Genomic DNA, 18,469 nt, shown 5'->3' on the forward strand with positions numbered 1-18,469 from the left:
ACTACTTGGGCATCCAGTTCATACATGATGCTCGAGGTATTGGGCTATCACAGTCAAGGTATATTGGGCAGCTTCTTGAGAAGTTTGGCTTACAGGATTGCAAGCCAGTTTGTACCCTCATGGAACCTGGACTGAAACTGTCATTACATGATGACAGTGATTTGTTTGATATACATGCATATGCTCCTGCAGTTGGATGTCTTATCTACCTATCCAACACTAGGCCGGACATACAGTTTGCAGTTTCAGCTTTGAGCAGGTATACGCATCAACCACGTATGTCACATCGGTAAGCTGTCAAGTATGTTTTTCGTTACTTGCAGGGTACTCGATCTCTTGGGTTGCTTTATGCCAAGGGGGGACCACTGCAGTTACATGCTTACAATGATTCTGATTGGGCTGGTGATTATGATACACATCACTCCACTAGTAGCAATTGTTTCTTTCTTGGCTCTTCTTGCATTTCTTGGCTTAGCAAGAAACAATCCACTGTTGCCACATTGTCATGTGAAGCTGAATACAAGGCAGCTTTCACTACCACAGTTGAATGCGTATGGCTTAGATCCTTGCTAGCTGATCTGGATGTATCTATTACGGAGTCTACTCCTTTGTTCACTGACAGTCAGAGTGCCATTGCAGTGGCACGGAACCCAGTGTTTCATGCCCGCACGAAACACATTGAGATCCATTATCACTTTGTCAGAGAGAGGCTACATGCAGGTGATATCAGCCTTGTCTATTGTCCTACCACCAGTAATGTGGCAGACATCTTCACCAAAGCTCTTCCTCGTGACAAATTTGAAGCATTTCGCGATGCTTTAAATTTGATATCCTTTGGTGGCGGATGATCCTTGTACTCTTGATCACTCTTCACTCCAGGGGGGTTTGTTGGGTATTTGACTCACGCCTCACTTACGCCTACGCTCATATGGGAGTGTCGGTGATCAATAGGACACTGGGGCACTTTTTACTCTCGGTAGGAGAGGTTTTTTCCCCCAGACTCATAGTCTTATTGTCGTATGTGCTTATGTGCTTATGTTACACACTTATGGGCACTTAGTGTGTGTCGTGTGTGAACACCCCCTATAACCCTAAGGTTTAAGGGTTGTACTTTGTACTTTCTTGTTACACTCTTTCAGTCTATTGGATTGGGTGCACTCTGAGCTGCATCTCGATCCTATCACCATCCTTACAGGAAGCGCCAGCTATGATGCGATGATAGATGGAGAAGGATGAGCCAGGCTGCCTAAACGCAAGCAACAGTGGTCTCTAGGGCTGTCGCCAATTGGAGGAGCAGATCACCTATTGTAGAGGAACCACCAAGAAGTCAAAATGCAAGCAACACCTAGAGATGATGTTGCCTGGAAGAGATGGAGCTAACGCCAAATGGAAGATGATGATGCCAAAAGATGGAGTGTTGTCACCAAGGTGTGGATGGTTACCAGTTGGAAAGAAGAAGCCACTATCACCATAAACGCAGCCCAAGGAAGCTAGAGATTGGCACCTGGCAACAAGGATGGAGACAGTGAAAGGAGAGGAGAGAGAAATGACAGTCTCATGAAGTGAGTGAAAGAAGTGGGAGAATGAATGGGAGGTGCCATATATATAGGCACGAACTATCTCAAGTATCGCCCACTAAAGTCTTTTATATAGCGCTCTAACACTCTTGGAAGACCCTAGAAAGCCTTTTTGGGGGCTGGAAATTGAAACCAAAAATGGGAATGATGAAGAGAGACTGTAGAAAAATGATGTAGTTTCTCAACATGCCCCTCTTAAAGTGGAAGGAAAAGCTAGAGGGAGTCACTCTCTCCCCATTAGTCCAATGCAATAGGGGAGGGTGTATCCAAGCTGATCCTAGCTAGCATGTACTAAAGAACTAGTCTATTGACCACCTTGATCGAAATATCTACAAACTTGTCACATGATGATACAAACTCCAAGTGAATGGTACCTAGCTCAACCTACTCTCCGGTGAAGTGGAAGTGTATTCTAACATGCCTCGTCAACAGGATGATGATGGGGTTACCAGCTAGTGCAATCACACTCTAGTTGTCATAGTAGATAGCAGTTGGAGTAGCACAAGGGAATGGAAGCACTACTAGCAAGTTCCTCAGGTGGGTGGCCTCGGTGGTGCCATCAAAAAGATCCATTTACTCAACTTCAATAGTTTAACCCACCACCGTCTTCTACTTACGACTTAACCAATAGATGAAAGTCGTACGCATTAAGTTGGACCTTAATTTCCACAATGACAACAAAATCTGAGCCAATGAAGTAAATCATTTGCCTAATAGCATGATATAGCTAGCCCCCTCTAAAGTGATAGGAATATATAAGTTCGGATCATAAGAAGTAGAATGGTATCCGTGAGTCCTAAGAAACTCATCCATCCTCTAGAACCAAGACCACAGTACTTGCTTCAACCCATAAATTACTTTCTTCACGAAAGACCTTATCTTTCCAATCAGCAAAAAAAAATTCAGGTGAGTGCTCCACAGACTTCCTCCTCCAGATAACTATTTAGAAATACACTTTTGACATATCCATCTTATAGATCAGCCAACCATGGGGGTGAGCAGCTAGCACAACCAACAGACGAAACAATGTCGACCACGAGTTGGAGCAATGGTCTCTTCATAGTCAATACCTTGCTTCTATCGAAACCCTTGCATGACAAGGCAAGCTTTGTACTTGTCTTAAGTACCATCAACTTTTAGCTTTATCCTAAAAATCCACTTGGTCCCAATGACTTTCTTGTGACTCTAACAATCCGCCAAAGTCCAAGTCTCATTTCGGTTAATAGTCTTTAGCTCATTTTTCATGGCCTCTCACAATTGGGGATATAGTCTACTGTAAATAGACATACAAATGAAGCCCCAAGGACAAGCCGGGCAAATCTTCTAGGGCCCTCCAGAGTGAAATCTGATGGACGAGTCCCCAATTCCTACATGATCTACTAGTATCAACGAGGTAACACGTCTGGTGAAGGGTCTTGGGGGTTGAAGAATCTACGGAAAAGTCTAGAGCAGGCAGTAGAGCTCTATTGCAAACAGCATAAACCGTACCATATTCATGACTATCCAACTCCTACACTCTACAACTCCAATTTGAGAAGGGGGTAGAGATAAGATAGCGAGAAATGCCATGCTCCTATAGAAACTCAGTGAACTTGTTGGAGATAAACTCACCACCACTGTCACTCCTCATACATCCAACACAGTGACCGGTCTAGTTATGGACCAACAGGAGCCATGCAGAAAAGTAGGTATGAAGGCATCAAATTTAGGCTTTAAGAAGTATAGCCACATGTATCTCGAGAAATCATCCACTATCAAAAAGAAATACAATGCGCTGTTCAAGGCACAGCAATGGATATTAGCCCACAAAAATCAACATGAACCAATCTCAAGGGCACCTCAAGTCTATGTGTAGACTGCTAAGGGAATGGAGTACAATGTTGTTTCCCTAGTTGATAGGCTTTGCAAACATCTCTAGATAGTTTCAAGCATGGAAGGCCCTCAACCATCTATAGGCGAAACAACTCATAAAGAGAGTTGTAATCGAGGTGCCCGAAGCGGTAATACCAAAGATGATCATTGTTTGTAGGCTCATGTTTGGTGGTGAAAGCTTGGAAGTGGTGGAACTTTGAGCTATGAATTGTCAACTTGAAAAGAAATTGGGTCGTGTGTAAAGGCCACTAGGCTGTGCTCATTGTGAGAAATCATTAAACTAGTCTAAGAGTCAAGGACCTCATCTATGATTGTAAAGAAGACCACTCGCCCGAACTAGCAAAGCTACTGAATGGATAGCAAGTTCACTAAGCTGGGAAACATAGTAGATATCGTCCAACATAGCGAGACCTAGGCCCTGGTCAATAGCAAAATTGACGTGACTGTGAGCCTAAATCTTAATCAAGGAGTTATTTTTAACCAGACATACCTAGCTGCAAGAGCTTGGGTGAGAAAAATATCCTAGATGGGGATCATGTGATGTATGGCTCCACTATCCACAATCCAAGTGGAAGAAACAGTGCTAGGCTGGAAAGAGTGGGCCTCTGCAGAAGTCACCTCATCTTTGGGAGATAACCCGCACATGTGGACGAGGATCACATCCTCAAACATCTCTAAAGAGACAAGGTAAGCCTCTACAAACCAGTCACACAAGCTATCTAGCATTAAGTACGAAGTCGAATATGATGGTTGACAAGTGGCAATGTGGGTCTGACTATGCCACTATCCCTAATTAAGGTTGCCATCACCCTGCCTCCCTTACTGGGGGTTGTCTGACTAATGGGCTGAATCTTTGATTTTGGCTATGTGCCTCTTGCCTTTGATCAATAGTCATTGTCCCAATGGCCAACCTTTGGATAATGTTAACAATACCTATTCTTCTTAGGTACATTCTGTTATCCAGGTTTGAGAGAAATTTGGGAGGTTCCTTGTGACTCACTAGTTTGATGTTGGATTTGATTTTGTTTTTTGAGTTTGATTTTGATTTAAATTTTGGTTTTGATTGGCCTTCCCTTGCTCTAGAGATGAAGGACTACAAAATTGATCAATCAACCAAGTGTAACATAGTAGCTAACACTTGGATTCACAGAAAGTGAGCATGGTAGGCTGTGAGATCACATGTTGCATAAAATGGAAGTATTTTCTCATAAGCTTGTTCAGAAATAGCACGACCTTGTCATTAGAGCAGTTAAGAGTCCCCGTGATAAAGAAATCAAGGAGTAGTCATCAATACTAAAACAACCTAACCTTAAGGTCTTCCCAATCAATGATTTTAAAGTTTTAAGCTCACGATCGATTGTGATACTACAGGTACTATTGTGAGCCACGTAGCAATCAATCAAGTGTGCCCATTGCTCATATGCTAGATCAAAGTGTTGTAACTAGGAGTGAAACTCAAGGAAAAGACCCTGCATCAACTAGACTACGGTGGAGGCATGCCTAGTCTCCATGAATGAACAATCTCGCATGGAACAAATGCAGGATTGGGTTGGGGTTCCAACCCTTTGACAAGGTCCCATATATTTTGAGAGTCAAGTACATGCCTCATCAAATTTGACCAAGTGGTGTAGTTAACTATAAGACCCATTAAAACAAGTCTTATCTGAAAAAACATGCTTAGTCAATGAAAAAGATGAATATTCAAATGCCAGAGGGTAAGGAGAATAGTAGCGCTAGAGAGGGGGATAGGATGTATATGGTATGGAGCAAAAGTCAAAAAGGGACCCACAGATATGTGGTGCAGGCACAAGGACTCTAAAACTTTGTGCAATTGTCATCTAAGGCACAATAGCATAACCAAATGACCCATTAGGAATTACCATGGAGGCAAACTATCGTATAAATTGCTCAACACCTAGGTAAGCAAGAAATGTTCTATCTTGGCCAATAGAAAAGTAGGAACCCCATGTTGGGTGCAACCCAAAGATGCATAGAATGGAGGGTGAGTCTCTCTCAAAGGTGCATGAGCTGTTGAGATGACAAGCTCAACACATGCGGACATTGATGATGGACCGCTTGGTTAGATGGGTCCACACGTCTACACTTAGCACGTCAGTGGTCATTATGACTCTCACATGACCACTGACTCATTACTTATTATATTCAGGTTGTTACACCTATTTACAGCTGGCATAGTTATAGCGCCAGTCGACTAGTGTAGTCGGTTATGCATTGTTTGACTTAGTAGGCCACTTTTCTTTATGTTGTATCTTATCTATACTTTGTGTACATTGTAAAGTATGTGAAAGAAGGGGAAAAAACCAGCAAGAAAACATCCTGGCCTCCATCTCTCTTCTTGTCTCTTGAGTGAGCTTCTCCTTGTGCATTCTGTGTGTGTTCAGCGCAGCATCTTGAGCAAGTCCCCCCACCACACGATTCTTAACATGGTATCAAAGCTGCACCACTGAGAGAGGCTGATTTCGAAGACTGAAGTGAAGGAGAAGAAGCAAGGTTTGAGCAAGCAAGCCACGGGTAAGAAGCTCTCCCATCCTTCCACTCTCTCTCTCTTGGATAGTGCTTGTGGAGGCACCGGAAGCAGGGCAGAGCAAAAATATCAGATTGCAGTGAGATTTGGTGTGCGCGAAGAGCGCTGTGTATTTTGCAAATCTTTCCTTTAGGCCTTTAGGGCTTTCCCGCAGTTATTTTGGGCATCTGAGGCCGTTTCAGGTCCCATTTTAGAGCCGCAAGGTTGCGGACAGCAGTTCGAGATACCCTGCAATTTCAGTTGTGTCTGCCGTATACAGGTGCACAGATTACAGATTTCAGATCTGTAAGTTCAAAGGTGTTTATCAGCGAATAAACACAAGGTTTATCTGCAAATTGGTTGCAAATTGTATGTAGTGTTAAGCAGACAGTGAAAAAGATTGTCTGGTGTATTGCTATGCACTACAGGTCGAGGGTTATAAAAGATTTGCTTGCTATTTGGTATTAGTTTTGTGATAATGGCAAAGAACAGTGGAAACCCCATCATTGAGAAGCTCGACAAGAACAACTACCCTTCATGGAAGTTCCATGTCATGAACTTCCTTATTGGAAAAGGCCTCTACGAGTTTGTGTCTGGTGAAGAAAAGGAGTCGGAGGTGAGTGATCCTCCAACTGCAGAAGAGACAAAGGCACGGAAGGAATGGAATGCAAAAGACAAAAAGGTCATGTATTGGCTATCTGCAATAATTGACAATAATATGTTGGGACATATCAGAAATGCAGAGAATTCATACACAGCTTGGACCATACTTGAAAGTATGTTTTCCGTAAATACAAAGGCACGAAAGATTCAACTCAAGCAAGAGTTGAATACATTGAAGAAAGGAAAAATGTCTATCAATGAGTATGCACTGAAGGTAAGGAGCATTGCAGATGCCTTGGCAGCAATTGATGCAATGCCCGATGATGATGATTTGATATCGTCTACCTTGGGTGGACTTAACAATGAAAAGGCTTGGAAGTCTTTTGTAACTTCCGTATATGTTAGAAAGCCATTTCCAGATTTCGATGAGTTGGTCTCCCTTATGATCACTGAAGAGATCAACATGTAGAGTGAGACATCTGAAAGAAGTGGTGAACAGGTCCAAGCTTTCTACTCCAGTTCAAGAAGGGGATGTGACAGGTTCTCTTCAAGAGGCCGTGGTACAGGACATGGTAGTGATAACCAGCAAAACAGGTTGAATCAGCAATTTGGCGATATGCAGGTTTCAGAATGCCGTGGTAACTTTAGAGGCAGGGGGAGCTTTAGAGAAAGAGATGGATGGCAGAACAGAGGTTCTAACAACTCTGGTATTGTGTGTCACTACTGTGGCAAAACACGTCATATTGCAGCCCAATGTTATGCTAAGAAAGATGATATTCGCAATGGTAAGTTGCAGCAAGGAAACTATGCATCATCTTCACGACAAAATGAAGACAAAAATGAACGTCTGTTTGTTATGCAGCATATGCTGAATGTTGTTACAAGAAAGGGAACATATGATGATGTTTGGTATGTTGATTCAGGTGCATCCAATCATATAACCAGCCATGCAGAATGGTTTGAAGAGATGTAGAATTTGCAAAATGTAGGTTATGTGCAGACAACTGATGATTCATGCCACCCAATTTCACACATTGAAAAAGTTTCCTTGTCCTTGCATGATGGTAAAACAAAGAGTCTTTCAGATGTATTACATGTGTCATCTATTACAAAGAACTTGATGTCAGTCGGTTAAATGGTAGAGCAAGGGCTGCAAGTCAAATTTAATGCAAAGGGTTGCTTTGTAAAAGACTTCAATGACAAGTGCAGATTGGTAGCAAAGGGAAGTAGAGTTGGATGTATGTTTACTCTAGATGTTGAAATTCCTACTATGAATGCTGCTATGTATGCTAAAGGAAAAGGTGTTATTGCAAATATTGAAATTTGGCACAAACGCATTGAACATGCAAATGTGCAAAGGCTGAAATTAATGTAGTCCAAAGGGTTGGTTACAGGTTTGCCTACATTTAGAGTTGCAGAATTTCATAAGGTATGCGAAGCATGTCAGTTTGGTAAGCAGGCAAAACAACCCTTTTCACATGACAAAGATGTAAGCAAAAATATCCTTGATGTTGTGCATACAGACATTTGGGAGCCTACACAAAATGTATCTCTTGGAGGCAGTTCATACTTTGTCACATTCATTGATGATTATTCTAGAAAGCTATGGGTATATTTGTGAGAGTGCGCTGCGGAAGAGGGAATACGAACACGGAGGGAGGGAGAGAGAGCAGAAAATAAGGAAGAGAAATCTACACTGACTGAAATGAATACTGAATACAAACGGGAAGGCGGAAGGAGACTGATCAGTCTCTGTACGCAGCCCACAGCGTCAGTGAGGGCACTAGATCAAGCTAATGATGATGGCAGTACCACCACGGGGGAGAAGGAGTGTCGGAATCTGCAAGAAGACAAGTGATCAAGTGGGGAGAGGGGCTGCCTATAAATAGGCAAAAGGACAAACCCTAACCCTAACCCTAAAATGGGCGCAAACCCTAAAAATGCCCTAAAAATGGGCGCCCCACAACAATGACCAAAAAGTGGCCGGGCAGCCAGTGGCTGCCCACTAAAAGAGGCCAAAAAGAAATACACATCCTAAGACGGCCAGTCGAGAGTGACTAGCCTCCCCCATCATAACACATGACAGACATGTCAGAGCTCCTAATGTCCTCATCTGACTCAGACTGAGGTTCACAGGCAGGAGATGACAAGGCATGACAAACATGACTGCTAACACCCCCTCTCAGATCCTGGATGTGGCTGAAGACCGAAGAAGAAATAGATCCTGGGGTGGCAAGAGGAATGCCAATGTCGATGAAGTCCGTCGATGTAGACTGCCGTTGAAGGAGCTCCTAACGATCCTGGGAATCCCCCTCTAAAACACTAGGGGCCAGGGAATCCACAGCCCCATCACCGAGATCGTCCCCCGCTAAAAGGGATGGGATGTACGAGGGAACCACCGGAGGAGAAGATGGGGGATGGGAAGGAACCTGTGGAATAGAAGGTGCACAAGCAGAAACGGGTGTAGCAATAGACTGCCTCGGAGGACCCTGCATCAAAGAAGGGAAATGGAGCTTGTAAAGCTCGCTCTCCTGCCAACCTATAGATAAGACAGCTCCTGTAAAAGAATCCTCAATAACAACGGCATGCTCGGTGAAGATCACTCGTGTGCCAAGTCTCGTAAGGTCGTAAACTGAGAGGAGGGGAAAACCCAAATCCGGAACATGTAGAGCCTGTGAAAAGAAGCTCGAAGGTCGGTCGGTAAACAAAGGCAATGTGCCAACACCACTAATAGGCACCGATAAAATGTCACCAACAGTGACTGAACCCTCTGATGGACGGAGATTCTATAACAAATCACCTCAGAGAGTACTCATATGACTCGAAGCACCACTGTCCACTAACCAATAAGGCTGCACGATCCATAGATGTCCCATCTGCGGGATCCACCTTAGGCCGGGGAATAGGAATAGAAACAAGCTCCCAAAGATCGAAGGAGTCCAAGATACACTCCACCTTGCAGGATCATAGAGAAAAGTTGGAGCCATCCAACCGGTCCTCTTTGGGCAGCTGAGGAAGTACGGGTACTTGTACAGGGGGTACCAAAGGTTGCATCTTCGGCCCACTGGAAGGGGCTCGCTGAGATACATGAATAGAAGGGGGACGGGAAAGAGGAATAGACTCCAGACAACGGTCCTCGTGATAGAAATCACGCCCCCGTTCAGATGAGTGTCGAGACAAAAGCTCGTCATTTGAGTCATCCAAGCCTGTAAACTGATGATAAGACATCTTCGATATCTATAAACACCAAAACACAACAAGGGAAGGTTGCCGGTGCCGAAACACAAACACCAAAAGCTCCTGAGCTGGCCGCCTTGCACAGAACGCAAGGATGATGTCAAATGTAAGTGCTAACGATGCAATCACCACAGAAAAACAACCTCCTGCCTCAAAACGCAAGGAGAAATGAGGTCGCCAGCTTGGAGGAGTGCCACCAGAGGTTGAACGCAGCCACAGAAGCTGAAAACGCAGCTTGGTGGAGTGTCGCCCAGCTATTATAGGAGGGCCGCCCAGGCTGAAAACGCAGATTTTGGGGATGACGCCAGCAACAAACGCAAAGATGTGACACCAAAACAGGCCGCCTTGATCAAGAAGATGGTGCAGAAGGTGACGCCTCAGCTGTTGGAGACATCTTGACCAGCAAACACAAGGTTGTGGGTGTTCTCCCGCGTAGATCTCAGCTCCGTGTACTCTCCTTCGGCTCTGATACCATGTGAGAGTGCGCTGTGGAAGAGGGAATACGAACACGGAGGGAGAGAGAGAGAGAGAGCAGAAAATAAGGAAGAGAAATCTGCACTGACTGAAATGAATGTTGAATATAAACGGGAAGGCGGAAGGAGACTGATCAGTCCCTGCACGCAGCCCACAGCGTCAGTGAGGGCACTAGATCAGACTGATGATGATGGCAGCACCACCACAGGGGAGAAGGAGTGTGAGAATCTGCAAGAAGACAAGTGATCAAGTGGGGAGAGGGGCTGCCTATAAATAGGCAAAAGGACAAACCCTAACCCTAACCCTAAAATGGGCGCAAACCCTAAAAATTCCCTAAAATGGGCACCCCACAACAGTGACCAAAAAGTGGCCGGGCAGCCAATGGCTGCCCACTAAAAGAGGCCAAAAAGAAATACACATCCTAAGACAGCCAGTCGAGAGTGACTAGCCTCCCCTATCATAACACATGACAGACATGTCAGAGCTCCTAATGTCCTCATCTAACTCAGACTGAGGTTCACAGGCAAGAGATGACAAGGCATGACAAACATGACTGCTAACAATATTTTATGAAGAAAAAGAGTGAAGCATTTGAGCACTTTAGAACTTTCAAGGCTGCAGTTGAAAGAGAAACGGGGCTTGAAAGTAAAGTGCTTGAGGTCAGATGGAGAGGGAGAGTACCTCTCGAATAAGTTCAGTGATTTTCTGAGGTCTCATGGGATAAAGAGACAATTCACATGTATATCCCACAGCAAAATGGGGTTGCAGAAAGGAAAAACAAGCATATTGCACAAGTTGCACGCGCCTTGATGGCTGAAAAGAATATGCCTAAGCATTTTTGGTTTGAGGCTGTTCATACTGCTGTTTATATTATGAACAGAACTCCCACAGCTGCAATTCATGGGATGACTCCTGAAGAATGCTTTACTGGCAAAAAGCCTGATGTATCGTATTTGAAGGTATTTGGATGTGTTGCATATGTTCATGTGCCAGATGAGCTACGGAAGAAGCTTAATCCAAAGGCAGAAAAACGTGTCTTTATTGGATACTCTTTAGAGCAGAAAGGGTATCACTATTATAACCCTGTCACATGTAAGTTCAGAGTGAGCAGGGATATCATCTTTGATTAAATGAGCAGTTAGTATGCATCTAGTGGTGATGCATTGGATGATGATGATAATCATGACACTCATGTGCAGGCTGAAAAGCAAGAATCACGGACTCTTAGTGGACCAGAGACATCATCTGGTAGTCCTTCGTGTGGGAGACTGAGTAGCTCTACATCTTCAGGTGCATCTAGTAGCACTACAGGTAAAGACAAAGGAAAGAATAAAGTGTCAGATGGCATTGATGCAGTTCTTGATGGAGACTCCAGTGGCTCAGAGAGCTTAGATGATGAGCTTGGTATTCCTTCTATCAGGACACCAGGTGTACAGAGAGCTCATAATAATGTAAAGGCTCCATTGAGTGATCCGGTGGTACGCAGATCTAGCAAGGTCAGATATCCTGTTAAAAGATTTGGTTTTGAAGATTATGCAGCTCACCATTATGCTTATATGGTGAAACTAGTTGAGGATGTTGAACCCACTTGTTTTGAGGATGTTGTTGGTCATACTCATTGGGATGCAACAATAGATGAGGAGATGGCTGCATTAGAGACCAATAAGACTTGGGATCTAGTATCATTGCCGAAGGGCAAGAAAGCTATTGGATGTAAGTAGGTTTATAAGATTAAGCACAATGCAGATGGTTCTATTAGTAGGTATAAAGCTAGGCTGGTTGCAAAAGGCTATGCCCAGACGTATGGCATAGATTATGAAGAAACCTTCAGTCCAGTTGCTAGGATGGCAACTGTCAGATGTGTGATTTCTTTGGTAGCAGCCAAAGGTTGGAGGTTGCAGCAAATGGATGTGAAGAATGCCTTCTTGCATGGCGATTTGCAGGAATAAGTGTATACGGATCAACCAGCAGGTTATGAAGATTTAGAGCATCCCACGTATGTGTGCAGGTTAAAGAAGGTGCTCTATGGGCTCAAGCAAGTACCTAGAGCATGGTCTGACAAGATCAGAGAGTATCTTGTCAACATTGGCTTTTATGTTTCTGATGTTGATCACTCACTTTATGTGAGAAAGGAAGATGCAGGTTTAGTCATCATAGTCATCTATGTGGATGACTTGATTATTACAGGTGATAGTGATAGTGAGATTGCTGCAGTCAAGGACTTTTTGAAAAAGAAGTTTGAGAGTATCTTGTCAACATTGGCTTTTATGTTTCTAATGCTGATCACTCACTTTATGTGAGAAAGGGAGATGCAGGTTTGGTCATCATAGTCATCTATGTGGATGACTTGATTATTACAGGTGATAGTGATAGTGGGATTGCTGAAGTCAAGGGTTTTTTGAAAAAGAAGTTTGAGATGAAGGATTTAGGTGAGCTAAGGTACTTCCTTGGCATTGAGGTGATCAGATATGATGATGGTATATGGCTGTCCCAAAGACAGTATGGCTTTGGATATGTTGTCCAAGTATGGTATGACAGCATAAAAACCACTTTCAGTCCCATTGGAGCATAATGTAAAGTTGAGTGTTGATGTTGGGGATGAGATAGAAGACCCTACTATGTTCAGGAGGATAGTGGGGAGTTTGATCTACATAACCATTACAAGGCCAAACTTGAGCTATGTTGTTGGTCTTGTGAATCAGTTTATGTAAGTACCTAGAAAGCCACATTTGGATGCAGTCAGACGCATATTGAGATATGTGAAGTCCACATTACATTATGGACTTTTCTATGAGGCAGGTACAGATGTACAGGTGTTTAGATACACATATGCAGATTGGGCTGGTAGTATGTCTCATAGAAGATCTACTAGCGGATACATGTTTTCTCTTGGTAGTGGAGCAGTTACTTGGAGCAGCAAAAAGCAACCTACAGTTGCTTTGTCAAGTACAGAGGCTAAGTATAGAGGTGTTGTTGTAGCAGCATGTGAGGTAGTATAGCTACAAAAGTTATTGGCTGATTTAGATGTGCAAGTGGAAGGTCCAGTAATCATTTATTGTGACAACATGAGTAGTATACAGTTAGCTAGGAACCTTGTGTTCCATGCCAAGAGAAAACATATTGAGGTACACTACCACTTTGTGAGAAAGAAGGTACTAGCAGGTGAGATTGACTTCGTGTATGTCAGCACACAGGATCAAATAGCTGATATCTTCACGAAGGCATTGGGTACAGAGAAGCTTCAAAAGTTTCGAAGCTTACTTGAAGTTGCAAAGATGCAGTTGAGCTTGAGGGGGAGTGTTGAGATGACAAGCTCAACACATGCGGACATTGATGATAGACCGCCTGGTTAGATGGATCCACACATCTACACTTAGCACGTCAGTGGTCATTATGACTCTCACATGACCACTGACTCATTACTTATTATATTCAGGTTGTTACACCTATTTACAGCTGGCATAGTTATAGCGCCAGTCGACTAGTGTAGTCGGTTATGCATTGTTTGACTTAGTAGGCCACTTTTCTTTATGTTGTATCTTATCTATACTTTGTATACATTGTAAAGTGTGTGGAAGAATAAGAAAAAACCAGCAAGAAAACGCTTTGATCTCCATCTCTCTTCTTGTCTCTTGAGTAAGCTTCTCCTTGTGCATTCTGTGTGTGTTCAACGCAGCATCTTGAGCAAGTCCCCCCACCACGCAATTCTTGACATGAGCACTACCTAGAAATGAAGGTATAGAGGTCCTAAAGGCTGTACCTATGTTGGAAGGACCCCTCAATATGGTGTGTATAATGTCATGTGACGTCTAGTATGCAAAGGTGAATGATGTAAAAAGCAATAGTAATGCAACAAAAGAAGTAGATGGGATGGGTGGATTTTGAAACTATTGTGGAAATTATAATGAAAATGCATTAAATTGATTTTGATTGAGTAATGGAAACTGAAATAAAGATGAAGATACACAATGTAATGAAGATGAAACACCAAACTCATTCTGACTTTGAAAAGCAAATTTGAAAGAAGGAAAGGAAGAAGAAAAGATACCATTCTTATTTTTTATAATCACCCCTTCTTATATTAACATACGTGAGTGGATCTTCAATGGGAGATTTACCATGATTAACATATGATACTCTAGCTTCATCTTGATCTTTACCAATATGTTGTAGTCTACAAAGACAATGAAGAAAAAGAAATAGGCAAAGGGTCAAAAGTAGAAACTTGTGAGATAGGCTGAAAATAGGGGATGTACTCCAAACCTCTTCTCCAAGAAGGGGATCCATCCCTAATGGAGGTCTCAATAGCCGTGCAACATCATCAAACTTATGCACTATATCTTACAAGAAAGAATCAAGCATACCTTCTTTACATAGCTTTTGTTTAAAGGCTTGCTGATGTAGCTCTTCGGTCTTCCTAGCCCTATGAACCAAGATAAGCTACAGCTTCTCATCTGTGATGAAAGAATGATGTATATCTCCAACGTAGTCAAAATGATCTCCGGCCATATCAAACCTTGCGGAGTTGGCAATGGATGCCACTCCTACCCAGTTCTCGGCATAGCCTCCTTTGGGAACTAAGTAGGAGTAGAAGTGTCAAATACAGCCGTATGACAAAGCACAAACTGATAATACAACACAATTAGGGTTAAGGTAACTTAGAGACAATGAACACAAAGAATAATAAAATGAATAAATCTGAATAGAATACGATGCTCAAGGAAGCACACTATGTGGTGAATGAATTCTAAACCCCGAACTCCTATGTCTCAAGGACTAGAGCAAGGGGTATGAGCCGGAGAGTGTGTTGTACTCTGACGGATCCCAAAATGCACCAAGGCAACCTCTGAAGGTGCTTGTCTACAACAAACGCAGCGGAGAGAAGCTGGATCAATGTCAAGACACACAGAGAAGGCAAAGTATATAGCAACCATAGAGGCAAAGAAAGAAGCTATATGGCTATTTCTCTAGTGGGAGATTTGACCTTGGAGAAGGCATGCCATTGTTGCACAATGATAGTTCGAGTCTCTTTATGCTAGCAAAGAATCTTATGTTTCATGTGAAGAACAAGCACATAGAAGTGAAATAGCGCTTCATTCAACAATTGCTTGAGGATAAGCGATGATCAAATTGCATACAAATGAAAACCTTGCAGACTTTCTCACTAAGAATTTGCCCTCCAAGAAATTTGCACACTATTGTCGAGAGTTGATGGCCATTAGGTAAGGATACTTCGCACATTCTTACCTCACATATTCTTTTATAATTTTGTCTCCCTTAAAGGCACATTGGCTTTAAGTGGGAAGTTGTTGGGATAAAGGTCAATGGACACCCATCTCACTCACTAACCCTACTACTCACAAGACAGCTATTTGAGGCCTCTGTGTGTCTGTGTGTCTGTGTGTGTGTGTGTGCATTCTCCATGCTTCATACAGCTCCATCATGATCTAGCATGTGAACTTTTGCCGAATAGAGTTCAACAGTACCTACAAACTCATGGAGCCCTAGGAGAAATCGTGTGACCCATAATACTTGCGGAAAGCTAGGTCTCCTCAAACATCTCGAGCACCCACCTAAAAAAGAAATTTCCTCACAAACCTCTTGTTCATTGAGAGCAATGCCCTAAAAATCCATGCCTCTGCGTTGCTGATCCTCTAAAGTCTCCAAATACCTCCAACAATCCAAGATTCTACCTTGGACAAGCCAACCACCGTCTCAGTCCAGAAAATTGTCAGTGCTTTGACCTTTATCAACACATAGACATTGAGGATTTCAATCCATGGACCCCCAATGTCTAGCCACACCCACAAGGCAGACAATAGAGTCAAGTCGATCCAAGTACACACTCCGGCACTCTGTCCATGGCTACCAATGGAGTACTCCTAGTAAGTAAAGGGGCCTCCTGACAGCACGATCCCAACATTGCTAGCCTAGGAGGAGGAGAGCTTGTGCTCCTGAAGTAGATGTCAGAGTGCAGCATTGCGGAAGTGGATACATGGGCTGAGTGAAATAGATGAATGCAGAAAGAAAGAGAGAGAGAAAGACAGAGAACTCAGAAAATGAGAATGCTGGCAATTGAAAATGTGAAACAGACATGTACAAGGGGGCTATTATATGGATATGCACTCAACCAGGACCTCACTCTCTCGCCATGGTGATCACACTCACTGGGACAAGCCTAAATAGGCTGCAGGCAGGGCAGAAATTCACCAGGTTCAGCAGATCCGTATTTGTACATTTCATGTTCATGAGGGCCAAGCACGAGTGGGTCTTATTTCTCTGATGTGGATTCTATAACACATCAACCTTACCACCAGCCATGTATCAGTCTAAAGTGAAATGGCACTAACTGCCAACTTGTAGCCAAAACATCCAACATATTTCATTTCGAGTGATGGATGGTAATCACACATTTGATGGGTGGCTGCTCCGTTAATGGAGATAAGACATTCCACTCCAGTTGTGGTTCCTTCATGATCAGACTGCTAGTTGTCAGGTGGTATACTTAGCTGTTTTCTTAGTTGTTGACGTGGCATTTGTTTGCTACTGAGACGGCCTCTTTGTTTGTGTGCCATGCACGTGTGCATGTGTGCGTGCGGTATTCATCCTTTGGACTTTCCAACTTGTAACGATGAGTACTACAAAAAATACATCTGAATATTTGTGTGTGAATGTATGTGTATTCCAAATTTTTGTGCATCAACCTCCACACATTGCACCGATAGCAACAGAAGAAATATAGACGCACATGTTGTCTGAGCACTTAAAAACCTCAAACCAGTACTTTCAATCGAAAGGTGGGAAGTGTTATTTATATGAACAACCCCTTGGAAGAAAAAACGGCAGTATAAATGGGGATCTGATTACAAAAGCCTGCATCAGCGTTCCATTTTTGCATACCTTTAGCTTAGGCTCCTCAATCAAGCTGTCATATAGTAAAGATCCACTTTTAACAATGTCCATGACAAGTGCTCTCGTTGTCATGCTTCAAATCTGTGTGGACCTGTATATCTGGAAGTTGGATGCAATAATGAACATGAATTGCACACGGACGAGTTCAAAATATGGCAAAACAATACACAGACAGGTTTCGACACATCTGGAAGTTGAATGCATGAAAGAACGTGAACAGCAGTACACAGACATGTTCGAATTTTGGCAAGACAACATTGCTTCATGCTTATTAGGTAATTCATCCTTGCTGCTTCTCATGCTTGCTTCTCTTTGATAAACAGGTCTTACGAGGAGGGTGTAGAAAATACTTGACAGTAATGCAATCATGTGCCTACCTCAGTGAGAGCTGGATCTGTGTATTCCCCACACGCCTGTGAGAACGGCGATAGAAGAAAAGCCACCAGAGAAAGGGCAGCCGCTATGAGGAGGAGGAAGAATAAGCAAATTGAATTGCTTCTGCTTTTGTATTTCCATAGCTTATCGGCAAGAATTCCATCAATCTTTGTCAGATGCGCCACCCTTTTCAAAGACGATCCGTTGCTACAATGTACGTCATTCTATTGGGCATGGTTCTCACTTCGTTAGGCTGGCTACACGTCATATGGAGGACGCCCATTTTGTTAACCGATCCAAGTATTTACTTAGAGGTTCGGCGTCTCTATTTTTTTTTACACACCGGAGAAGACATGGCATGTTGTTTAGGGTGGGCTCAGACTCCACGCCCAGAAATGAGAAAAAGGACATGCTTGTAGACGTGTTTAGTTTCTATTTGCCCCGTAAAATGCACCACAAAACTCAGCTTTTTGAATCAATTCTACAATGGTTGGGTCGGACAACTTTGAAAAAGTGAATTTCTCAAGGGTTGAACCCTCGCTGACGAACCTTAAAACCAATAAGGCCCTCCCACATAGCCATTTTGCTAAGAACCACATCCTTGAAAATAGTGTAGCCTCCTTTTAATGTGAACACACTCTTGGCGGACACAAGGGTTATCAATTGTCGGCCGTCAAAGTTTGAACCCGCCCTTACTTACCAAATAGGTAAACTCCTCATCCACTTTTGGACAAAGAGTTTCCCCTATCTACTTTGTAAAGTGACAGACAAGGGTGCACTTTTGGCATTTACAGCCAATCAAAAAAATAATAAACATATTATTTTTTACTTTTTTGTAAAATGTGCCCTTTCAATGTGTAAAAGTTTTGTGCCCATGTCCTTGCGTAAATTCAAA

General features: G+C 43.0%; 1 protein-coding gene across 1 annotated transcript in view; it reads right to left on the reverse strand.

The window, feature by feature from the left end:
• LOC148030814 (uncharacterized) overlaps nucleotides 1-17,950 on the reverse strand; it is a 148,004-nt gene extending 130,054 nt beyond the window's left edge. The window contains exons 1-2 of the mRNA XM_087685624.1: nucleotides 17,577-17,950; nucleotides 17,188-17,298 (exon numbers count right to left, since the gene is read on the reverse strand). Coding sequence (XP_087541750.1) covers nucleotides 17,188-17,271 — 84 coding nt within the window. The 5' untranslated portion in view covers nucleotides 17,272-17,298; nucleotides 17,577-17,950. The remainder of the gene's footprint in view (nucleotides 1-17,187; nucleotides 17,299-17,576) is intronic.
• Nucleotides 17,951-18,469: the final 519 nt, after the last annotated feature.

This window comes from Lygodium microphyllum, chromosome 9 (assembly GCF_053477565.2).
Source record: "Lygodium microphyllum isolate KBCC chromosome 9, Lygodium_microphyllum_v1.1.10, whole genome shotgun sequence".
NCBI lineage: Eukaryota > Viridiplantae > Streptophyta > Polypodiopsida > Schizaeales > Lygodiaceae > Lygodium > Lygodium microphyllum.